The sequence below is a fragment of the Salmo trutta genome, chromosome 29 (genome assembly GCF_901001165.1).
Source record: "Salmo trutta chromosome 29, fSalTru1.1, whole genome shotgun sequence".
NCBI lineage: Eukaryota > Metazoa > Chordata > Actinopteri > Salmoniformes > Salmonidae > Salmo > Salmo trutta.
Window position 1 is genome coordinate 37,205,818 of NC_042985.1, and position 25,461 is coordinate 37,231,278.

Below are 25,461 nucleotides of genomic sequence, written 5' to 3' on the forward strand. Positions count from 1 at the left end.
GACTGAGCTTGTTGTCATTGTAGGCAATCGCAACGCTGTGCGTTACAGGGAAGACATCCTCCTCCCTCATGTGGTACCCTTCCTGCAGGCTCATCCTGACATGACCCTCCAGCATGACAATGCCATCAGCCATACTGCTCGTTCTGTGTGTGATTTCTTGCAAGACAGGAATGTCAGTGTTCTGCCATGGCCAGCAAAGAGCCCAGATCTCAATCCCATTGGCCACGTCTGGGACCTGTTTGGATTGGAGGGTGAGGGCTAGGGCCATTCCCCCAGAAATGTCCGGGAACTTGCAGGTGTCTTGGTGGAAGAGTGGGGTAACATCTCACAGCAAGAACGGGCAAATCAGGCGCAGTCCAGGAGGAGGAGATGCACTGCTATACTAAATGCAGCTGGTGGCCACACCAGATACTGACTGTTACTTTTGATTTTGCCCCCCCCCCCCCCCTTTGTGCAGGGACACACTATTGCAGTTATGTTAGTCACATGTCTGTGGAACTTGTTCAGTTTATGTCTCAGTTGTTGAATCTTATGTTCATACAAATATTTACCCGTTAAGTTTGCTGAAAATAAACGCAGTTGACAGTGAGAGGACGTTTCTTTTTTTACTGAGTTTATGCACACACACACACACACACACACACAATAGGGATTTTACTTACAGGGCAATGCACAAAGAGTAGAGGGTATTTCTTGGAGATGTACTTACAGGGTGCAAAGGTGTGTGCTTAAGTAGGTCTGGATTGTCAGAACTCAATGTCATAGTAGGACCGAGATTCCACTTTGTTGCAGAGTGAGAGGCACAAAGGAGTTTTTTTTGTGTGTGTGTGTGTGTGTGTGTATGTTGGGGGGGGGGGTAGATTGGATGGGTCGTAGACTAGCTGGGCAGGGGTCTTGGAGATAGGAGCTTGGGCTTGCCTTCTGCTTCCTTCCCCTTCACCGCAGCCACGTAGGAGAAAAGGCAGAGGACGGAGTAACAGATCTGGTGTGCCTGATTGAGAGCAAGAAAAAAAGAGAGCGAGATCATGAGGGAAGTGTAGCTTTGACATAGCTACTTGTGGCGTAGTCATACTACTTGTGCCTCCTTTCTCTTCATTATTTGGTGTCATGGCTCTGTAGAACTTACACTAATCGTGTTATGAACAAAAAGGGGATTACATTATTTGAAGAAAAAAATATGACATGCATTTTAGAAATTTAAAGGGATTACTCTTCAAAATTGTGTCATGACATATATGCAATGCAGTACTGTTAAAACAGATCTGGTGGCTATTGAATGCCTAGAGTATGACGTTAGCTACAAGAGCGGAAGAGTTCAACTCACCATGGGTGTCTTGTACTTGTGGATCACCACTTCTTTAGTTTCAGGAACTACAAGTGCAGGTGCAAGAGACAAAACAAAGGATTCAAGAGGTTGAAACCTCCCTTTAAGAAATAGTGAGAGCTGGGGGTTGCAGGGGGTGTAGCATATGACCAATGTTTTCAGACTATGAGAGGGTGCACAAAAGAGGCTGTGGGCCAAGAAAGTCCACAAGTACTGAACTGGTTCAGAGTTCACACTTATCTCGAAAATTATGCTACCCGATTTGCTTTGGGCATATGCTAGATTAGACCAAATCAAAACACAGACACGCTTTACTTGGGCATGATGAAAACTTGAAGTCTAAGACGGTGGATACTTTCATATACTATCTGAAAAAGTGTGGCATTGTCAACGTTACATTTCTGCCACTGCTAGCTCTAGCAAATATATTTGATATTTAAGGGGGAGGGACAGTAGAATCGAAGTGCAACTTTGGGTGGTTCTTGCAGACATAAAATATGTTCTTCGTAAACCCTCTCAAATTATAGTGTTTGCGAAGCGAAGTTCAATAATGCGCTAAGAAAGCCACTGTAGGTAGCTAGCCAGCTAATAAGTTAGCTAGCTAGGTGAAGAATCCCCTTCTACCTCAGTCACGAGCAGGGTTGGATAGGTTACTTTGTAAATGTAATCCGTTACAGTTACTACCTGTCCAAAATTGTAATCAGTAACGTAACTTTTGGATTACCCAAACTCAGTAACATAATCGGATTGCTTTCAGTTACTTTTGGATTACTTACCCCTTATGAGGCATTTGAAGCAGTGGTGTGTATTCATGGATGCCAAGGGAAGCCAGGCTTCCCTGAAAAATTGACCAAAAATATATGCATCTTTAGTCTTTTCATAATTTTCCTTCAATTCGCAAGAGGCTGAATGTAGAAAGCACCCGAGAGAGCGACACAGCGCCCCTCTGTCTGTGTAGGACATGATGCTGTCTGGTCTTAAAGAGTATGACATTGTTGCCACCCGTAGCATTGAATGCAAGGAAAGCCAGCGAGCATTTGGCCTCCCTTGATCATTTTGTAAATAAAATAATAGCCAATCAGCGTGGCGCTGAACTGAGTGAGCTCAACTTTGAAAGCTCCTGGCGAATCAAGAAAGTGTCAAGGGAAGCCAATTTGGATTTGGCTTCACTCCTATCAAATCACTTCAAGAAAAGTACGTAATTGATAGAAACAACTTGAATTGATGTAGAGATGGCGCCGGAGGAGATGGCTGCCGTTTTACGGACTCCTAACCAATTGTGCTTTTTTCACGTTATTTGTAACTTATTTTGTACATAATGTTTCTGCCACCGTCTCTTATGACGGAAAAGAGCTTCTGGATATCAGGACTGCGATTACTCACCTCGTACTGGATGAAGATTTTTTCTTTAATTAGTCGGACACAATGGATTTTCTTCAGACACCCAACAAGGCCCAAATCCCCGTAATTTGCATGAAGAAGAGACAGAGATATCGGGGACGTAGGTCGGGGTGCCTTGTTAGGATCCGTCAGTCCTATTAGCCAACATGCAATCATTGAATTACAAAATGGATGAGCTCAGATCATGACTATTCTACCAACGGGACATTAAAAACTGTAACATCTTATGTTTCACTGAGTCGTGAATGAACGACGACATGGATAACATACAGCTGGCGGGGCTTTCGGTCCATCGGCAAGATAGAACAGCTGCCTCTGGTAAGACAAGGGGTGGCGGTCTGTGTCTATTTGGAAATAACAGCTGGTGCACAAAATCTAATATTAAGGAAGTCTCAAGGTTTTGCTTGCTTGAGGTAGAGCATTTCATGATAAGCTGTATACAACACTATTTATGAAGAGTTTTATCATCTATATCTTTCGTAGCTGTCTATTTACCACCACAAACCGATGCTGGCACTAAGGCGGCACTCAAAGAGCTGCATAAGGCCATAAGCAAACAAGAAAATGATCATCCAGAGTGGCCAGGGACTTTAATGCAGGGAAACTTAAATCCGTTTTACCTCATTTCTACCAGCATAATAAATGTGCAACCAGAGAAGAAAAAAGAAAAACCTCTAGATCACTTTTACTCCACACACAGAGACATGTACAAAGCTCTCCCTCGCCCTCCATTTGGCAAATCTGACCATTACTCTATCCTCCTGATTCTTGCGTATAAGCAAAAACTAAAGCAGGAAGTACCAGTGACTCGCTCAATAAGGAAGCGGTCAGATGACGCAGATGCTAAGCTACGGCATTGTTTCGCTAGCACAGACTGGAATATATTCCGGGATTCTTCCGATGGCATTGAGGAGTACACCACATCAGTCACTAGCTTCATCAATAAGTGCATCAATGACATTGTGCCCACAGTGACTGTACATACATACCCCAACCAGAAGCCATGGATTACAGGCAACATCCGCACTGAGCTAAAGGGTAGAGCTGCCGCTTTCAAGGAGAGGGACTCTAACCTGGACGCTTATAGGAAAACCCGCTATGCCCTCCGACGAAACATCAAACATGCAAAGCATCAATAGAGGACTAAGATTGAATCGTACTAAACCAGCTCCGACACTCGTTGGATGTGATACACAGATGATGCAATCTCTATTGCACTCCACACTGCCCTTTCCCACCTGGACAAAAGGAACACCTACGTGAGAATGCTATTCATTGACTACAGCTCAGCATTCAACACCATAGTGCACTCAAAGCTCATCACTAAGCTAAGGACCCTGGGACTAAACACCTCCCTCTGAAACTGGATCCTGGACTTCCTGACGGGCGACCCCCAGGTGGTAAGGGTAGGTAACACCATATCCATCACGCTGATCCTCAACGCGGGGGCCCCCCACGGGTGCGTGCTCAGTCCCCTCCTGTACTACCTGTTCCCCCATGACCGCACGGCCAAGCACGACTCCAACACTATCAATAAGTTTTCCGACGACACAAGTGGTAGGCCTGATCACCGACAACGATGAGACAGCCTATAGGGAGGAGATCAGAGACCTGGCAGTGTGGTGCCAGGATAACAACCTCACCCTCAACATGATCAAGACAAAGGAGATGATTGTGGACAACAGAAAAGGGAGGACCGAAAACGCCCCCATTCTCATCGACGGGGCTGTAGTAGAGTAGGGTGAGAGCTTCAAGTTCATGGTCCAAACACACCAAGACAGTTGTGAAGGGGGCACGACAACGCCTATACCCTCTCTGGAGACTGAAAAGATTTGGCATGGGTCCTCAGAAAAAAAAAATAGTTCTACAGCTGCACCATCGAGAGCATCCTTACTGGTTGCGTCACCGCCTGGTATGGCAACTGCTCGGCCTCCAACCGCAAGGCACTAGAGGGTAGTGCGTACGGCCCAGTACATCACTGGCGCCAACCTTCCTGCCATCCAGGACCTCTATACTAGGCGGTATCAGAGGAAGGCCCAAAAAATTGCCAAAGACACCGGAGAGGCAAGTCTAGGTCCAAAAGGCTTCTTAACAGCTTCTACCCCCAAGCCATAAGACTCCTGAACAGCTAATCAAATGGCTACCCGGACTATTTGCATTGTCCCCACCCCCATTTTTACACTGCTGCTACTCTCTGTTTATTATCCACGCATAGTCACTTTACCTCTACCTACATACCTCAACTAACCGGTACCCCCTGTATATAGCCTCACTGTTATTTTATTGTTGTTCCTTAATTATTTGTTATTTTTAAATTCAGTTTATTTTAGTAAATACTTTTTTTCTTAACTGCATTTTTGGTTATGGGCTTGTAAATAAGCATTTCACTGTAAGGTCAGGGATTTGGACTTATGGTTTTATTTAATTCTCCATACTAGGCAATAATTAAAAAGGCAATTCTGATCCAACCATAAATTCATACATTGTTCCCCTGGACTGAGAGGATGATAGTTCAATAGCTATGTAGCTATACGGAGAAGGCTAATGTTAACTAGCTAACGTTTCCCACGAAAGGAAGTTAGGCTAGCGAGCAAGCATTTTAGCCAGGTAGCCTAGGATAACAACAAATAAAAGCGTATATTGTATGACAGTCATAGACCGTTTCGTCAACATGAGAGGATGGCATTGGCGTTTCAAATTTTATTGGTCACATACACATATTTAGCAGATGTTATTGCGGGTGTAGTGAAATGCTTGTAGTAGGGTGAGTTAACATGTTTTCTTCTGCATTCACACACACACACAAATCAGAACAATGGACAGCCACATCATATCTAGCTTACGTTGATTGGACTAAATTGTTTTTGGTATCTTTTAGTTGTCACTGTATTACACTAAGCATAGATGATTTGATGATGTTGAAATGTTGAAGTTTAAATGATGCTGGAATAGTGGAGGCAGCTCCTGTTTTCTTTGCGACTTGCGGTAACGCTCCTTTGTTCTAAATCAATAGTTGTTTAGTAGTCCGAAAATGTTGTAAACATTAACTTACATGACCTACAGCATGGTCAAGCAACTGTTTATTACATGCAATATGCTTTGTGGACTTCAACGGACAGAGGTTACTCTCCGGTTTTGTGATGAAACAAAGGTGGTTGAATTCAGGGGCGCAACTTTGGTTTTAGAACTGAGGGAGACGCTTCTTTAATCCATTCGGATAAATACTCCAAACAGCCTACCCGACCGCTCGGAGGCATCCACATGGTCCTAAAGCACACCGTTGCCTCGTTTTGTTTCACATTCCAAAGATAAAAGTGGGTGGGACAAAAATGCTATTTCAGAATGTGTGTGGGGGGGCATGTCCCCCTATCCCCAGTGAAAGTTGCACCCCTGGTTGAATTTATTCTGCCACTGTCTTTTTATTGTCTCGGCCTTAGGCCTACATATCACGGTCCCAAGGCATATGAACTAACAGGTTACAGAGCAAACAATGCAATTATCACAACACATAGGTTGTAATATGGCTTTTTTTCCTGGCTTGGCTTCCCCAGTGATTTTACCCATGCACCGCTACTGAGTAGAAGACAAAAAGTATCCAAACTCATTTGGTGCATCATCATAGTGGTCTCTGGCTTGTGGTCAGACTCACTCAGGTGGAACAAACTTAAACGCGCCTTTTTTCCAATGCTGAATTGAATGTGATTGAGAAAACAAAGTGGTGTAAAAAATTAAAATAAATCGCTATGCCTGTAATCCGATTACAACATTTTTGCTATGCCTGTTGTATAATCGCCACAGATTATAACTCCTGTAACATTCTACTGCGTCATTGCTATCTTGCCTTGCTAATTTATACTGGTTAGCCTATGCTAGTTCCCAGTTAATCTAGCCTTGCTACTCATTTTTATGTATTGTCTATTACAAATTAATATATCAGTATTGGGTTACAACATATAGTTCACATTCCTTGTTTAGCTGTATATTATGTGCTTCCATTACGGTTCCTCTAACTGGTCTATTCACCGTTGCGGTAAGCCGTGGTCAGAACCGTATCTTGTACAGGTTTATATTCCATATAATCTTACTTCTATCCCTTTTGTTACCATGTATGCTTACACCCTGCATGTTATTTGTACCTGTAAATTCCTATTCTACAGTGTTGTATGTAACTGTAGGCCATTTAGGCAGTTCGCCATTTATGCCTGTTATTCTCTATGGGGAAATACGGCACCCACTAGGCTGCAGTCCAAACACGTTATTTTTACCCACTCAGCCCTTGGTCTAGCAATTTTCCCTCTGGGAATCCCCAGTGAAACTGGATGCAGTTTGATTGCCATCTGAGCGAGTGAAAAACTTTGGTCATTTGCAGGTATCAGGATATCACCCACAATTCAATCTGTAGTCACATGTCAAACTCTGGTGGCCACAAAGTTTTACATTTAAATCAACAAGGCTGCATTTTCAGCATGTCAGAAAACATTATGAACCTAGCTTGCTAAAAAATATATAAACGACATTGATTTTAGCGTCGGAAAATTGGCGTAGTCTCGCAGTGAGGAGCCTATAAAACGTAGCTAGATTCATAAACATATTTTTTTGAATTCAGAAATCTATTAGAATAAGTTACGAAACTATAAAACTAGCTAGCCAGCTATAGGTAACTGTAGCTAGCTACCTGACAGGAGTGCTAGCTAGCTATGTTAGCTTACTAGCTACATTGTGCTCTCGAGTGGCGCAGAGGTCTAAGGCACTGCATCTCAGTGCTAGAGGCGTCACTACAGACCCTGAATAAATAAAAATGTAATGAACATTAATAGCTTTAGGTTGGTTGTTTTTAAGCTCAACTTTAAGATTTCCACCAAGGACGTTGCCTCTCCAATCATCACTCTCCCTCGCTTGGGCAAGGGACATTTAAAGAACACTCGGATGTGACGATGTAAAACTTCATTCAAGGCCTGAGGGTTTAGGGCCTAGGGCTGTCTACTTTGAGTTTGAAACGCAACCGTTAAGAGCTGTCGTTCTCTAGCTCCGCCCTTTCCGGAATCTTCCCGGATGTCAGTCAGCCTTTGCAATTAGAGCTATTACAGGGCACGTCTGCAGCCTAGTGGCACAGTTTATTATTGCAACCAATATATGCATATTGTTTACGTGTATCACCTATTATGTATATATCACAGCCACTTATTATTATGTATGCCTATTTCTTAGGTATTATGTTTATGTATACATTCCTTTTTACACATTATTTGCTGTATGTTTATGCATATTACCTATTCTATACTTATGTCAATGTTTTATCTAGTGAATTCATATACATTACTAATATTGTATTATCATGCAATTATCATACAAAGTAGAAACCACACACATCTTTACTACTACATATTCACCATTATTCTGGTTACTGTGGAATTGAAGTGTTCACAGTGAATCAACGGCTTGCATGTATTTTTGACCGAAGACACAGGGGCTAGGGTCGCACTATCCCAGGGCATGACGCACATAGTATTCTATAAGCTATGCTGACTGGCAAACAACCACAGCTAAGTTATCTTTCAAGCCAACTATGGAAAACTGCTGTGAATAAAACTTGGGGACAGTTTGGTTATGTATCCACCATGTCGGCATACCGGACTACCATCTTGATGACTGTCTGCATAGTTCACCAGAAATTAGTTCACAAAGTTAGAGAATTTCATCTGCCCAGTCCACAGCGAGTGGCAAACAGCTCTGACAAAAAGCTGGCTAGTTGTTTATTTTGCTTCGTTTGCGAGAACCACCCAAACTTCAACCTCGCTTCTAGCTTGCCACCAGCTTTGTCCCTGTGGTACATGTCAAACAGTATACCTGTATGAGATGGCTCAGTTTCTCACCTTTGGTTGTTTCCTAAAAAGTGTTTTTTCCTGCCCCCCTTACTTGCTGTTCCTAGATTTGTTTTGGTGAATAGATTCAACTGTTTGTAGCAGCAAACCATCTGAATTCAGGCATCAAAATGATTGTGGAAAGAAGGACATACATGGCCCACGGAAAAGGAAAGAACTCACATGAATGGCTTGAAAATACAAACAAATCTGAGACTGTGCACGAGTCACAGTGCGAACAAATGTGTACAGCAACAACAATAACAATGTAAAACAATGTGGAGAATGGGAAAGAAACTAAGCAGGACATTATAGGGGAAAAAACAAAGTGTGTTAACCAAGAAACTGAACACTTAAAGACGTCACAAATACATAAGCTGTTAAAGGGATACTTTGGGATTTTGGCCCTTCATCTACTTCCCCATTGTCAGATTAACTCATGGATACTATTTTTGTCTCTGCGTGCAGATTGAAGGAAGTTGCTAACAAGCACAATTGCTAACTAGCGTTAGTGTAATGACGAAGTTTATGGGCTCACGAAACTACCTCTAACTTCCTTTATACTGGACACAGAGACATAAAAATGGTATCCACGAGTTCATCTGACTCTGGGGAAGTAGATTGCTAAAATCCCGAAGTGTCCTTTTAATGAGGCCAAACTCCCTAGACCAAGTTCAAAGCCAGTGTCGGAGGACAGACTTTTCATTAGTAACTGTGAACCTACGAAAGAAGGGACAGATGTAGGGATCGGAAAAAGGGGGGAGGGGAAGGGGGCAGTTCAAAACCCTCTGCTCCCCACATTGTCAAGTCGCCAGGTTTCTTCGTCTCAAAACCCCAAAACATTGAGGGAAAAACAACGCTAGAGGGGTTTGCTTTTTTCAAGTGATGGAGAGGAGCAGAAAGCTTCAGTTTCATAAACTGTCAGAAGGACAGGCAGAAACTCAGGCAAGGGTACAAGAAAGGAACGAGGGGGATTCTGCATAAAGAATGAGGGGCATGAGAGAAGGTGGGAACGGAGAGGAGGAATGCTCTTAAGTGAGGAAAGGAGAAGAGAGATTTGACAGCACTTTACCTGCTGGAGAATGAAGGTTTTCATAGCGGCAAGGATGAGGGTAGCGTATTACAAAAGCAGCACAGAGACACGGCAGTAACCCAGTCCAGCGCTGACATAGATAGGGGCTATCACCTCACAGATCTAGGCCTCTCCTAACAATCTCATTGGTCACTGGTTATTGGTTTCAAATATGGCAGTATAATAAGCCATGACGAACCATCTACTGTACACATCAAGACGGAATTGCTCTAAATGTCTAAATAGTAGCCCTGGTCTCAGGAAAGGAATCACTAATCGCATTTAGTAGGCACTATTGAGCGAAAACGTTTTGAAATGGCTGAGATACTACCTGAACATGCCTAAGAAAGCACATTTTCCTTTTCTTAATGTTTTTTTTTTTGTGCCTACTCAACGCAACCCAGATGTGGCCACTTCAAACAAGTTAGCATCCTTCTATCCTGAAGATCAAGCAGATCAAATCCCCCCTAGGAATCTAAATTGAAACAATTTTTCAAGATAATTCAGCTTCAACTGAGAGCTGAGAACATAAATCAACGTAGGTGTCCTTTATTCTTAATGAGCGTTTTTCAAACCTTTAAACACAATCTGGGGCTCCGCTTCCCTTTGCTCTAGGCTTTGATGAATTCCCCTCTCATGCACATACCATCTTATTTGGTCGAGTGAACCCTAAAACGATTTCCTACCCTAAAGCTCCAATTTCCAACATTTGATCCTTACGAAAGTCTGATGCAGAAACAAGCTGTGCATCAAGTCTTCCATCATAATACGACAGATCTGACTCCTAAGACCTCATGGTTAAAAACTAAAAATACTTCTGGACAAAATAAAATGGCAAATAAAGACAGAACTCTCACAAATAGGGCTGTTTTGTCTTATTTTATAAATCAGCAATAAATATGAAATTAGCAAACATTCCTATTTGTGAGGGCTGGACTTCTCAATTGCTAAATGAAACTAGCTAATTCTAACACTGACTATATTTGCCCCGAGGTATGCAAGAGCTGTTGTGAATCCACTGAACCCTGAGTCGTTACAGTTGCTATCGCTGTGCGTCAGCGTTGCGTTTGTCGTGAAGCTGAGTTACTGCCGTGTCGAGTACAGACCTAGAATCAATAGATGGGGTAATTACCAAATTCCTCCAGGACAAAGACTCCCTTCACAGTATTGCACTTTTTAATGTGATTCAGCTCTATGAAAACCTAAAACAAAAAACAAACAAAAACAGCAAGACAGAACATTAGCAACTCAATGACAACAGGCTGAAATTAAACATTTCAGATAGAAAATGAACAACGTTAAATTCTCATCTAGTCAATACTAAAAGGGAAAAAGGGATGGTATATGCAAGCTTTTAAACGCTACCAAAAAGAAATAGGAAAGCACAAAACACAAGTTTCCATGATTGAATGCTTACATGGGCTGGAGTTAGGTCAGTAGAAATGCATTGTGGGAAGGTCTATGATGAAGTGAGTGCTATTAATGATTACTTGCTGAATGAAACTATAATATGGCAATTTGTTCGCACTATAGTGCCTTAGCTATAGTGTGCATCAGCAAAGCTATTGTGAAGCAACAGTGAAGCAATGGTGACTGCTATTAATTCCTGTTTTCCCTACTAATGCAAATGCACTGTGGCCCATGTAATGCTTAGAATACATGGAAATTCCATATGAAAACAGAGATGAGGACACATAAAATAAAAGTTTGCCACACACAGCTAAAACAATTGAGGAAAAATAACCCAACCAAAAAAATGGCATAACCGCTAACAAATAAACACAGCAGAGGTTGTGTACCTTCCGCTCCTTGCAGGGGGAGAGAGCATGGAAGAGAAATGGTTTGAATTATTATCGGACAGAAGAGCACAAACACTGGACGGCGCTCAAAGAGGGCGCTGCACTGTCCCCCAAAACAATCACCCTAATTGACGGGACTTGACGTATTAACAGCTATCAATGCCAATATAATATACCCGTCACAGAAATTTCTACTGGAATGATAAAGTGCAAAAGGTGGAAAAATAACTACTGAAAGTTGGTCTCGTCTATACTTTAAACAGCTGGTCTTTTTTTGGTTTGTTCCTGGGCCTAACCCAGAAAAGGACAATTACTACCAGCTTACCAAAACCAACACTCGGGTTGTAATTACATCATTTCAACCAGTTTTGACTGCTGGGAACCCACTCCTGCCCCCCCAATGCCCTCCATGCCCCCTCCTCCAGCAACGAGGGCTGGCACCAACAGCTCAGTAGTACAGGTACAAGAGGGCACTTAGCCACATCGCCTCCCCAACAAAACAGGTTGCCACCTAGAACAACCTCACCCCTCTGTAACATGCCAACGTATTTAACCCTACGGTGACCCATGTCTGACACTGGAAGCCTGGGTGGGCCTACGCTGGAAAAATGTAATGGGTTGGCGTTAACTGTTATATGAAAAAGTTCTTTACAACAAGATTGTTAAGTGTTTTTTTTGTGTTTGTTTTATTGCGTGAATGATGTCTATGAATATGACATCTACTACTGGTGCATAAGCTCCTGCAGAGCGGACGGTGGAAAAAGAGGTGGTTTGAATTTGCCAAGCAGCATCTCAATGAGAGCTATGACCATTATCGTACAATTAGGTTGTACAAACCGGTGTGCACAAACTTATGTGTTGTTCCTTAAAAGGTAAATTAGGTGTCCGTAGTAGGGAAAGGGTTTTACAAACGTATGACTCTTGTACCCTTGTTAAATTCTATACGATGATGACGATGATGTAACTGTTCTTCAACCATAGCAACGTGTTCTAACCTGTTAGGTGGCTCAAATTAGACCAATGTGTTGAAGTGTTGCATCAAAAAGAAGGCACAATCAAATACTCTCGATTGGCCGCTGCAATGTCTAGCCTTAATAACTTTCAATTAGGTGCGCTGTGTGATCTAAAGAAATCAAGAAAGCAGTTCAAAGAGATAGGACCTTTCATAAAGAATGTAGTGGTCAAAAACATTTTCTATTGTACAATTGAGTACTACCTTATGAGTAGGCATTCCCCTGTGTTGATTCAATGCGTTTTTGCCCCAATCCTACAGTGTGATATGTCCAGTGTGTTTCGTCACTTTGCTTATATTAAATGAGTGCCACTCCTATGACCCTCAATCATTGGCGGAGCAATTGTATAATTGTTATTTCAGATCCAAGCATTTCCTTAGGGTCCAAAAATATCTACTTGTGACAGTGGTGAGGACTGAGGTCAATTATATTCTTACTCAAGTTGATTAAGGAAATGGAATTGCCCCACCCCCAAAAGTTGTGAATACTTGAGGTATTTTTAATATAACTTTAATATGCAGGTCAAGGGAATTTAAGGGGACAAAACTTTAAAAGAACAGTAAAATAAAATGGCAATTATTAATGAAAAGTCTTTGCACAAGGTCATCCGTCTTATCTCTGAAATCTCTCTAACACAAACAGAACACTCGCCTTCCCCCACACACACACACGAACGGACGACAAGGTTTGGGCACCACAGGTAAGAATGCTAAGTATTAACATAATATTTTTGTATTTTATATTTTTGAAATGTCCAATTATTATATTTTTTAACCCCTTTTTTCCTCCCCAATTTCGTGATATCCAATTGGTAGTTACAGTCTTGTCCCATCGCTGCAACTCTCGTACGGACTCGAGAGAGGCGAAGGTCGAGAGCCACGCATCCTCCGAAACACGACCTGCCAAGCTGCACTGCTTCTTGACACACTGCTCGCTTAACCCGGAAGCCAGCCGCACCAATGTGTCGTACAGCTTGCGACCTGAAGTCAGTGTGCATGCCCCCGGACGCCACAAGGAGTCGCTAGAGCGCGATGGGACAAGGACATCCCAGCCGGCCAAACCCTCCCCTAACCCGGATGACGCTGGGCCAATTGTGCGCCGTCTCATGGGTCTCCCGGTTACAGCCAACTGCGACACAGCCCGGGATTGAACCAGGATCTGTTGTGACGCCTCTAGCACTGCGATGCAATGCTTTAGACCGCTGCGCCACTCGGGAGGCCTTAAACAGAAATGTTTAAGTGGATATGTGTTTTCTTCTTGAAACACACATCTTAGTGGCTGCACAAATAAAACATAACATCTTTTAAATCATAGAAAGACAAAAATGTATTCTTCCTCTAAGGTCCTGATCAAAACAGTGATTGAAGTACCTTCAAAATGTACTCTGATTTTGCACTCAATTCAGTAGGCTATAAATTATTTATCAATGTCAAACATAAACAACCCTAAATGCCTCTACTCTCTCTCTTTTTTTTAAAGGGACCTTAGAGGAAGTGAGCCACAGTTGTGTCTGTGTGTGAGAGAGAAAGAAAATAGAAAAAGAGAAGAATTGAGGTGGGTGGAAAGAGGTTAAGTGGTTTTGTGTGTGTGTGTGTGTATATATTGTATATGTATGTATGTGGTAATACAGGCCTCCTACCTGGCTGTGCATGAATTTGAGGTTGATGCCTTCCAGGGTGACTTGCAGCAGTCCTCCCTCGCCCGTCTTCATGTCCTGCACAGGGAACTCTCCACCCAGCTCTGGACCTATGGAGAGAGGGGCAGCTCGCTTAAACCAAAAGATCCCTCCCCTATCCATTCCGCTGTACATCTCTTTCGAAAAGTGTTAGTGATGACAGATATCAAAGTCTTTACTTGGCCAACTGAGCTGATTGACTCAAAAGGTTATAGAATTTATTGGATGATAAAGCAGTAATCTAGAGTTCACCTTTACTCAGAGTTATTCCTACACCTTAACGTTATACTTTTCCATAGACTATGAACTATTACTAACTGCTATTTGCCCTTAGGGCAGTGGTATACAAACCTTTTCATTGGGGACCCCATTTTGTTTGCCAGCATTTCTGGGGACACCATTTTTTTTGACAAATGCAATGACAACCTTAAAATCGGAAAATGTCCATTTTTACATGAACAAATAACCTTCAATTCATTATATTTTCATCTCCCTTATCAAAATGAAAAGAATCCAATTAATACATTTACTCAATAACATTCATTTTTTAAATGATCTTTCTCATAAACGTTTGTATATTGTCCCATACAATAATCTGTACTCTTAATAATCTGTACTCTCATTTTTTATATTTGTATTTTTTTATATATTTTGGCAATCCCACTGCTATTCCACTAGGGGTCTCGACCCAGACTTTGAATATCCTTTCCCTAGGGCTATACATTTTCAAAACGCAGCGCAATCATACATTGGTGCTGCCTCAAATAAAGGGTCTAGCCAACGTGCACACATACCTGGTTTAATGCTCTGCTGTCGTGCAGCAGCCCTTTCCATGCTGTCCTTCACGCAGTAATACAATTCACGACACTAGACAAGAAAACATTTGAATTCAGATTATGGACTATGGAATATGAAAAGTGTCTATACAAAGTCTGACACGAAAGTCACCACATTTGCAGTCACCTTAATCAGAGGTTCCACTAACACGGATATCATGATGCTCATAATTGCTAGTCGCATTTAAGTATGCGATGCGCGGACGGTAGAGGCTCACCTTCTTGGTGTAGAACTTGTTGAGTTGGGTTTCCTGGCCATTGCGTCTCCACAGACACAGCACCTTGGTCTTGGGACAGTAGGTCATGTTAATGAGCTTCTCGTACCACCAGCGCTCATACACTGTGCCGATGTTGCTGCGCAGGACTATGCAGTCGTCACACACCTGAATGGGGGAAATGGACAGAGGCAAAGGATGCAATTATTTGATATCTACTGTAGAGCTAAACGCTTGATCTACTGAAACTACAAGTTGCAGCATTTTGACAGTTCTTGACGATGATTGGTAAATTTGATCTATTCAGATACTCTTGTCTGGCTTTCATGCATCTCTTGGGCACAATAAAAAAATATGAGCAAGGCCTATGTACAAGGAAGGTCCGGGAAAGTGAATGCTGAAAGTGTCTTTCTCATACCTCCATGAAAAAGATGTCCCCCGTGGTGTCTGTCCCAGCATGCACCACAAAGGTCTGCTTCTTGATGTGACGGCTTCCGCTAGGTCTGATGGACAGCTCGCGGCCATTCTGAAATGTGAGTGAACAAGACTTTAACCCTTCTCCTTCAATTTTTGCGGGCCCCATGGAAATATAATTAACATAAAAAAAATCTGTGTCAAAATACGTCTGTTTAAGCTAGAGATATGTTTTTTTTGCATGGGCTGCATCTCAATCTACCGCATCCGCCGAGATCGCCCTACCACATCTGTGGTGGAAGGTGGCAGAATTAGAAGAACGGTGTTTGTCAGACCACTAGATACCCAGAAAATCGATCTTCTCAAAAAAAACGTTTGTAGCGTCAGAACAGTTTGGCCTATAAAATTATTATGACCCCTCTGTGGAAAGATGACTCTCATGAACCCGATGGTGTTCTCCGTTTTGCTCCATGAAGTTGTGACAGCCCCATCTGCCAACTTCTGTCTGTAGCCTCCTAACAGTTCGGGCTACATAGTAATATGACCCCTCTGTGGAAAGGTGAGTCTCTCACGATCACGTCAAAAGTTTGGACACACCTACCACATCTACTCATTATTTTTGAAGAGGAGAATGCCAAGAGTGTGCAAAGCTGTCATCAAGGCAAAAAGGTGGCTACTTTGAAGAATCTCAAATATATTTCAATTTTTTTATAACAATTGTTTGGTTACTACATGATTCCATAACTGTAATTTCATAGTTTTGATGTCGTCACTACTATTCTACAATGTAGAGAAATGTACAAATAAAGAAAACCCTTGAATGAGTAGGTGTGTCCAAAGTTGACTGGTACTGTACATGTTTTGCTCTAGGAAGCCCACAAGCCTCATCTGAAGGTCCCCAGTACCAGTTAAAAAAAAAATCTATGGAAGTATAAATGGAGACTTAAGTGACTAAAATAAGGGTTAAATACATGCAAAATTATAATACACATTTCCTGATCTTTCTTATATCTTTCTTATATCAAAAGGAAGACAGAACTTCCTTTTGATTTTTTCTGGGGGGATTGTTGTTCCATGTAGTGAATCTGTTATTCAATGCTTTTCTATGGGCTAATAGAAGTAATGCCAAATCAAATGTTTCATCCCCGGCTTAGACAGGGCTTAGACTCTAGCGGGTTAAACAGAGATACTGTATCAGCAACACTGATATTCTCACACACACTAAAACATGTGTTGCATAAAATGATCTGGCTTGAAGGACCATATAAAAAAACTTTTCATCTATATGCCACTTGGTAGAACAGTTGACCGCCTTAGTGGCTCCTATTTTATTGAAGAGAGAGAACCCTTGGTTCCTTCTTACCAAATTAGCCAGTTTGTCCAGACACTCGTTGATCTCCTGGCTGTGGCTGAGGCCGATGTGGGACTTCCCCATCAGACGCCTCACCTTCTTCCTGATGTCATTCTTGTTCACCTGGACAGACAGAGACGGGACAGACAAAGAAATTTAGCAAGACACATTGGAAAATATGCGATGCCTACCCATCTTAACATTTGTAGTTGCTGCAGTTGACATACGGGGGTTACGGAGTCAAACATTGTGTGTGATAGGCCCACCTTAACCATTAGCATGTAGGCGATCATATTGTGCAGTAGAGTAGCTAGCAGCCTGTCCTCATCGTCCTCCAGGCGCTTACGGTCGTGGTCCCCGAGTGACAGGTATCTATGTAAACAGTGGTAAGCATCAGCCTCTAAACAGGAAACACAGCTACACAAGGATGGCTGACATTTCAAAAATACAGATCCACTCTAATAGGCAACCTGTACCTGTCAATCATCTCTTGAGGTCCCTGGTCCATGCCCATCCCCTCCCTCTCCAACATGACAGCATCCAAGTAAGCATCCTCCCAGAACTGGACCTGGTCCCACAGTGTAGAGCGCTCCTTACCTACACAAATATAACACACACTGCTTATCTGTGTCCAAAAGGACACATACAAACACATCATGACCACAATCACAAGGGCACACAAAAACACAAAACTAGTGTTACTGTACAAAGTCATCACTAGGTCAAAATCACCTTCACACTGACAACTACATGTCACCCCACACTCGCCAGTAGACATGCATTAACAGACACATGATCCCACAGAACCTTACATAACTGCACACACACACACAAATGAACGAACGCCCATACGAACACACATCCATACGAACACACACACCTGATCATGTGATTGTTGAAAATGTTTTTGTCAACCAAGAGACATTTTCTCTTGTTTACTTATTCATAGGAGCCTTGCTACATTGTTTACAATACAAACCCCTCAGTGTGATGGGAAATCCAGTGGCGGTAAAGATCAAAGCACCACATCAAAGCAACAGACAATACACAAGTGAGCACCAGAGCCCAGGTGGGCATTGCATCCAAGCATAAACATAGAAGGTCAAAAGATGAGAGGTCAGCCCTACTCAGAGAGAAGGTTTCCATGGCAGCATCCTCCAGCTGGTCCCACATGGAGCTCTTGTCACGCCCTGCAAGGCGTTCCCAGGACACGCAGCAGGGAGGAAGAGGAGCAGCAGAGCAAAGAGGGTTAAACTCAAAGCTGAGTGGGTTAATGGCAAGCCAAAAGCAGAGAGAGAAGGGGTGAAAGGACAAATAAATTGACCCAGCCTCATTCACTTCAGACCTACCTTCACGCTTTATAGTACAGTTCATGCAGTGTTAGTCAAATAGTGAGACAGAGTTTTAGATAAAGAGTTTGACGAATCATATATATATATATATATATATACATACATACATACACACACACACACACGTATATATATATATATATATATATATATAGCTGGAAATGGCAGATTTATGGAATATCTACATATGCGTACAGAGGCCCATTATCAGCAACCATCACTCCTGTGTTCCAATGGCACGTTGTGTTAGCTAATCCAAGTTTATCATTTTAAAAAGCTAATTGATCATTAGAAAACCATTTTGCAATTATGTTAGCACAGCTGAAAACGGTTGTGCTCATTAAAGAAGCAATAAAACTGGCCTTCTTTAGACTAGACTAGTTGAGTATCTGGAGCAACAGCATTTGTGGGTTCGATTACAGGCTCACAATGGCAAGAAACAAAGACCTTTCTTCTGAAACTCATCAGTCTATTCTTGTTCTGAGAAATGAAGGCTATTCCATGTGAGAAATTGCCAAGAAACTGAAGATCTCGTACAACGCTGTGTACTACTCCCTTCACAGAACAGCGCAAAATGGCTCTAACCAGAATAGAAAGAGAAGTGGGAGGCCCCGGTGCACAACTGAGCAAGAGGACAAGTACATTAGAGTGTCTAGTTTGAGAAACAGACGTCTCTCAACTGGCAGCTTCATTAAATAGTACCTGCAAAACATCAGTCTCAACGTCAACAGTGATGAGGCGACTCCGGGATGCTGGCCTTCTAGGCAGAGCTCCTCTGTCCAGTGTCTGTGTGCTTTTGCCCATCTTAATATTTTCTCTTTACTGGCCAATCTGAGATATGGCTTTTTCTTTGCAACTCTGCCTAGAAGGCCAGCATCCCGGAGTCCCCTCTTCACTGTTGAGACTGTTTTGCGTTTAAAATTATAAACTTGGATTAGCTATTGATACACAGGAGTGATGGTTGCTGATAATGGGCCTCTGTACGCCTATATAAATATTCCATAAAAATCAGCCGTTTCTAGCTACAATAGTCATTTATAACATTAACAATTTCTACACGTTATTTTTGATCAATTTTCTGTTATTTGAAATTGACAAAATTTGCTTTTCTTTCAAAAACAGTGACCCCTAACCTTTGAACGGTATTGTACACACACACACACACACACACACACACACACACACACACACACACACACACACACACACACACACAGTCAAAAGTTTGGACACACCTACTCATTCAAATCAAATTGTATTAGTCACATGCGCCGAATATAACAGGTGTTGCAGTGAAATGCTTAAAAATACTGATAAGAAATAAAAGTAACAAGTAATTCTTTATTTTTACTATTTTCTACATTGTAGAATAATAGTGAAGACATCAACACTATAAAATAACACGTATAGAATCACGTAGCAACCAAAAATTGTTAATTTAACTTGAAATGCATTAATTGAAAAGTGGGTTGAGAATGCCAAGAGTATTTTGAGTAGGTGTGTCCAAACTTTTGACTGGTACTGTATATCTGTGTTTTGCCTTATAGGAAGGATTCACTGTAAAAGGTAGACTTCGGGAGATGATGTTACAACGAGCAGCACCGCAGATATAAGATGAGCACGATGCAAGACAACAGAGACGTTTAGCATCGCGCTTCAACGCTCTTAGATGTGTAAATTGACCTAATATTTTGTTTACTTTGTGCATGCAACATCTTGCCGAGTCTACTACATATTTACTGTAACTTTTTACCACAAAGTTGAACAGAGGGAGACTAAAGAAGACACGAGTAGATATTAAACTACAGCCTTCCTAAAACATCAGTCATCTGGAACATACCCAGCAGGCCATCACACAGGTAAATCCTCATGCTGATGTCCTCCAAGGGCTGGGCGGGAGGCCCCTTAGCCAGGACAGGCACAAGTTTAGCCTTCGCCTCCTTCACACCAGGCTTCATCTTTTGGGTCTTACCCTGGGCAAACACCACAAAACATAAATCATGGGGTAATTTCATCTTGCCAAAGATATTAAAAAATTGGAATCACCCCTCAATCCTGCATTTACAAGATTGACATCCACAGGCAGACTTCATGTCCCGCAGGGAATGCATTCGCACATCTAGAAAACGCCCGAAAAAACAAAACAATTGCACTAATATTAACTGGTGAATCAAGCAGTGTGATCAGCCAGGAAGTATTTTCCACTCACAAACACTGAGCTGGTGGCCGGGTTGGTCTCAATCTCGCTGTCGGACAGTGTTCCCCTGGAGAGGTTGAGGTGGGGGGCTTGCCTGCCACCCAAGCCCTCCCCAGCGGTGCTACTCAAGTCACTGTCAGCTCCCAGCGTCTCCCCTGAGCTGTTACTTATCTGGAAGTGTCAGGGGTCAAAGTGTTAGGAGACTAGTGAATATCAGACATACAGAGACACAGAGAACTCACACTGAGTAAGGCTAAGGCTAAAAGAAACACAGGATGTGTTCGACTAAGGCCAAAAGAGACAAGAGTTAGATCAGTACTCCTCAACCCTGCTCTTGGAGAGCTGCACTAATACAGGTTTTTTTGAGGGTCACTGAGTTACACTAAGGCTAAGAAACACTGGGGATGAGGTAGATTAGTATGACACGTACGGTTTTGGCAAGAGCCATTGTGCCAGGCTGAGACAAAGCAAGACAAGAGATGAGTAGGACCAAAGTTAGCAAAGACTAGAAATTATTCAAGCTCGGAATATAGTAAGATTGGGAAGCAACCTGGTTTGGGATAAGTGTTACTGGGGATGTATGGCTTGAGCTTGAGTGTAAACCTTGTAAGACTAGACTAAGGATAGAAATCACACTTTGGGAGTAAGCGGTCCTTGGGATGAGTCACACGGAGGTAAGGTTGAGAGGGGTTTAGGATTGGGGTGAGATTGTTTCTCTGTGTTGGCCATGCCCTACCACTGTGCTGGCCTCTGAGTCCTGGCTGGTGCTTCTGGTAAGGACTGGCGGTTCAGTGCTGGTCACAGACTCTGTGTCACTCTTCTGCAAAGCAAGACCGAGAAAGACTGAGAAAGAGAGAGGTGAGCAGACAGAGGCATATTGAAATAGTGGAAATGAACTTCTTCTCAAGGGCCGTAGTGACTCCTGTTTTTTGTCATCTCCTTAATACTAATTCACAAGTCCATGCCATCAAAATCCAAACACTCAGTCTACAACCCTGGTTGCCCATGTCTATATCAGACTCAGATTAAAAGGCAAGAATGAGAACCAGCAGACATTGTGGCCCTCAAGCGCCAGAGTTGGGAGATAACCGACGTAAAAAATGTCAGATTTCACGTGTGCTTTGCTTAGTTACAAGAACTGGCTTTGGAAAATAACAGACCTGGGATCCGGAGGTGATGCTGAGGCCACTGTCAGCACTGATCTGGGACTTCTTCTCCTCAGTGTCGGTCAGCTCAGGGTGCTGTTTCTTAGCCCCCTCCGCTCCTGCAGGATACATGTTGTTGTCAGCACGGGTGCCATGCGCACTTCCACACTGCCCCCTTACTGAGTGTCACATGATTGGCAACTGGCAGAGAGGTGGGGGGGATGGTGACCTAACTGCTATTGAAAGGCTCGCACACGTCGCACTGAATGTGGATTTAGCGTTCGTCTTCTGACTGACGACACTTTTCACACGATTCTCCATGTGAAATCGGTGCGCACTCGGTTTGCAAAATACGTTCAGAGGTGCAAGGTACTCTCTGCCAGCAAACGCTATTGGTGTGTCTGACCTCGAACACCATAACTTTGGGATTGACCGGAAATACTGGCCCTAAAATAGGGACACTTCCATTCAGCCGGAGGATCTTGTCTTTCTTTTTTTGTTGTGGAATTCAATGAACAACAGTAACACCAGCTATGTTGTTTTTTTTTATATTCAGTAAGCATAAAAAAAGAAAGAATAATAAATAAATAAAATAAATAACAATAGCTCATGTTCAGTAGGCCAAAACAGAAGTAAATAGCCCAAAACAGCGAGATACTATCTCATTTGTTTTCGGTTGCAAAACATTGGTACGTGTGCCCTAATGAACATAATCCTGTGGTCAGCTTTCAAAGGACCAAGCATGTGACTATTTAGAGGCAAGTGGAGAGTGCAAAATCAGTAGGAATATTGATGGATGTAGATCAAACTGTAATTGACAAAGGCAGATACCAATATAAAAGAGGTCAAAGTTGACATACAGACTCAGGCAGTTAGACATGCAGACAAACTGTGGGACAGTCAAAATAGGGGACCATTTTCTGCACAAGTTTGCTTTTAGGCAAGCATTGAAAAACAGCACTGTTGTTAATATATCAGTCAGTTGTTGCAGAAACACCTTGTTATGACTCACATAATGCACCTCTAGGAATATTTTACTACAATGAAACAAATGCTGGCCTGCAATCTGTACATTTTGAAGAGTCCAGGATATCAAACCTTTACATTGGAAGAAAGTACAGTCAATTATAATAGTTCAATGCAAATGTAACCATGACTTCTGTGATACATTTGGTCATGCAGCCAACAAACCTGCAAGCAATGTTTGTACTCTAACAAACTATTGTGTATTCATTCATGGCTCAGCTATCAGATTTTTTTTTTTTTTAAGTACCATGTACAATTTACCTTCTGGCCGTGAAGGGATTTTCCAGAAAAGGACATTTGCTAAATGAAATGCCACAACTGTCTTAACCTTGATAGAACCTCAAGAGCCCAGGAAAAACAGGGAACGATTGGGTATGTGTCTGACAGACTACATTTCCAATGACTATTTCACAACTCGGGGAATAAGAATGGAACAAGTTGTTGGCAAACATATGACAGAGTATCTCTATGGAGAGTAAGAGACTCACTAAGTTATGACTCCTGATTTGAGATATGCAGGTGTAACTCAGTTATTCCACTGATATCAAGACATGATTCACCCAATATTTACAAAACGTTACAAACACACCTCAAATCAAGATTATAGACCTAGTCCTAGAATCATTATCCATGTCAACATGATCACTTATACTAACTATTTAAATCATTTGTGACTAATAAACATAAGTAGGTTGGGGAAAGGTGGAGAGAAGGGCGTGGAAATGTTAAGAGCTGGCAGTTATGCAATACCGCAGTCTTTTTTTGTGTGTGAAAAATATCTTACTCTGTTGTTTTTCCATAGCTTTTTGCTTATCCTTTTCATGGTGCCTGCTCCACAATTCTACCCAAGATGCATTGCAAGCAAGGAGAGAAAGACAGAGAGAGTGTCAGAGAGCTGGTTGAGTAGGCAGGTATGGAGGATGAGCATTAGATAAACCATAACATAAAACAAAATTAGGCAAAAATTTTTTAACAATTGAGGATGTTTTGTAATGTCTGAGAGTAGTCACATTTCAGCTTGGCAATATGGAACACTAGGACATAATTATATGTATGCAAAGTTTGATCCATTGCCAGTTACTGCTACTGAGGTGTAACATTACAACACACCCAACACTCCTGGACCATAGTCCTGGAGAACCACACAAGGTGGAATACTGGGGTTCCTTTCAAATGTTCTGTGACCGAGGTGCTAACTTATTGGCTAGCAGTGTGTGGCTCTCCAGAAGCAGGGTGACAGAGGCAGCAGGGATTTGTGAAGGGCATGGAATGGGGGTGGAGTGGCCAGCCAGCTAGCCAGCAGATTGAATGGAGCTGTTGCAGAAGCAGGTGTGTGCAAGTCTCAAAAAGACATTCCGTAGAATTGAAGCTACATCTTCCCAAAGAGAAAGAAAGGGGGCTGGTGAAGTGAGCTTAGGTTGGGTTAGGTTGGGTGAATCTGTCCCCTGTATACAGACCCAAAGTAACATTTGAGATAGTAGAACGGTGGTCGAAAGGAGAAGCAATGCGTCACTCCTTTTCCACGATGTTCAGTGTTAATTAGCCCTATCCCTCAGCTAAACTCCAACCGTGGCTTGCTAACGGTGAGCATGAAATTTGTCTCTTCCTTGGGCCTGTTTACTGGGGAGTTACGCTCCACCCTCCATGCTAGAGCTGAGAGAGCTGCTACTTGTACAGCGCGCTTTAAGGAAACCTGCAGTAAAGGCAGAGACAGGTCTTCAGACTCCTTAGCACGGTACTGCAGATTTTGAGTTTCGAGAAGACAACGGAAAACGAAGACATGCAGTCAAGGTGCTAGAAGGCAAACAAAGGAGGACTCCACGAGAGGAGGCGGCAAACTGGGGCACTCAACATTCAGAGAAGGGTGGGTGGGGAGGGATACAACACATTCAGGCCGTGGGTGGTGGGCTCAATGCAAATATTTCACACACGCCTACACCGCTCAAGGCTGTTCCAATCTCGCACACATAGCAACATATTATCCAAGGCCAGATCTGGAATTCCAATGTGGTTATTTGTCAAATTTAATTAGAGTTGCATGATGTGCAAATATGCAACCTGTGTCCAAATATTATGGCAAACCAGCAGACTGTATTTACGTTCTAAATATATTTCAGAGTTTTACAGCTTTAAATGCTGACCATTGGGCGCACATCACTGGTGTGGGTCAAAGTGAATGGAATATCATAAGGGGCTCTTTTTCTAAGGATGGGGAAAGCACGCCCCTTGTTGCCTGGTTGGAGAGCGGTGGGTCAAGGGTTAGGGCAGGGTTTAGACTGGTGAGCAGGGGGGGGCAAGGGGTGATCTCAGAGTGCATGCAAGGGGGGATGGGATGGGGTACACACCAATGGAGGCAATAAAATTCTCCTCGTTCAGACTCCGGGTGTCAAAGTGGCGGGTGCCTTTGCCCCCAGAGGTGGGGTGCGGCAGTTGGAGACGGGGAACCAGGAGGAGCCCCGGGGGCTTGGTGCCCTCCATGCGGGGAGATGGGCTCCCCTTGCTGCCCGGACTGCTTGCAGCGTCACTGGGGCTCCGCTTGCGCTTCTCTGGGTCTACTGGGGCCACCAAGAAGGAAAAAGGGAGAAGAATAGGGAAGAAGGGGAAGAGATAGTAACGAGAGAAGAATCAGTGTAGAGTTGCAGTGGGAGGTTTGAAGGTTAGAATAGACAGTTGTTTGTAGGGGTGTGAACGTTTAAACGCTATAATGAAATTAGGTTCCTTAACATTTATAAAAATCCCAAACCGAAAAAAAATGTTTTGTTGTCCCCCCCACATAATTA

General features: G+C 42.7%; 1 protein-coding gene across 16 annotated transcripts in view; it reads right to left on the reverse strand.

Moving 5' to 3' along the window:
• Positions 1-434: 434 nt before the first annotated feature.
• The window catches only part of LOC115167549 (MAP kinase-activating death domain protein), a 68,340-nt gene continuing 43,313 nt past the window's right edge, over positions 435-25,461 (reverse strand). For 5 of the 16 annotated variants that reach the window (XM_029722092.1, XM_029722089.1, XM_029722086.1 and 2 more), the window contains 18 exons: positions 25,027-25,236; positions 23,466-23,522; positions 21,671-21,774; positions 21,247-21,330; positions 20,523-20,681; positions 20,154-20,286; positions 18,089-18,151; positions 17,438-17,558; positions 17,228-17,333; positions 16,974-17,084; positions 15,615-15,722; positions 15,200-15,364; positions 14,940-15,012; positions 14,110-14,216; positions 11,458-11,466; positions 10,791-10,860; positions 1,325-1,371; positions 435-991 (listed from right to left, as the gene is read on the reverse strand). In XM_029722092.1, coding sequence (XP_029577952.1) covers positions 878-991; positions 1,325-1,371; positions 10,791-10,860; positions 11,458-11,466; positions 14,110-14,216; positions 14,940-15,012; positions 15,200-15,364; positions 15,615-15,722; positions 16,974-17,084; positions 17,228-17,333; positions 17,438-17,558; positions 18,089-18,151; positions 20,154-20,286; positions 20,523-20,681; positions 21,247-21,330; positions 21,671-21,774; positions 23,466-23,522; positions 25,027-25,236 — 1,841 coding nt within the window. In that variant the 3' untranslated portion in view covers positions 435-877. The remainder of the gene's footprint in view (positions 992-1,324; positions 1,372-10,790; positions 10,861-11,457; positions 11,467-14,109; positions 14,217-14,939; positions 15,013-15,199; positions 15,365-15,614; positions 15,723-16,973; positions 17,085-17,227; positions 17,334-17,437; positions 17,559-18,088; positions 18,152-20,153; positions 20,287-20,522; positions 20,682-21,246; positions 21,331-21,670; positions 21,775-23,465; positions 23,523-25,026; positions 25,237-25,461) is intronic. The other 11 variants (XM_029722084.1, XM_029722087.1, XM_029722095.1 and 8 more) reach the window with 11 other exon arrangements.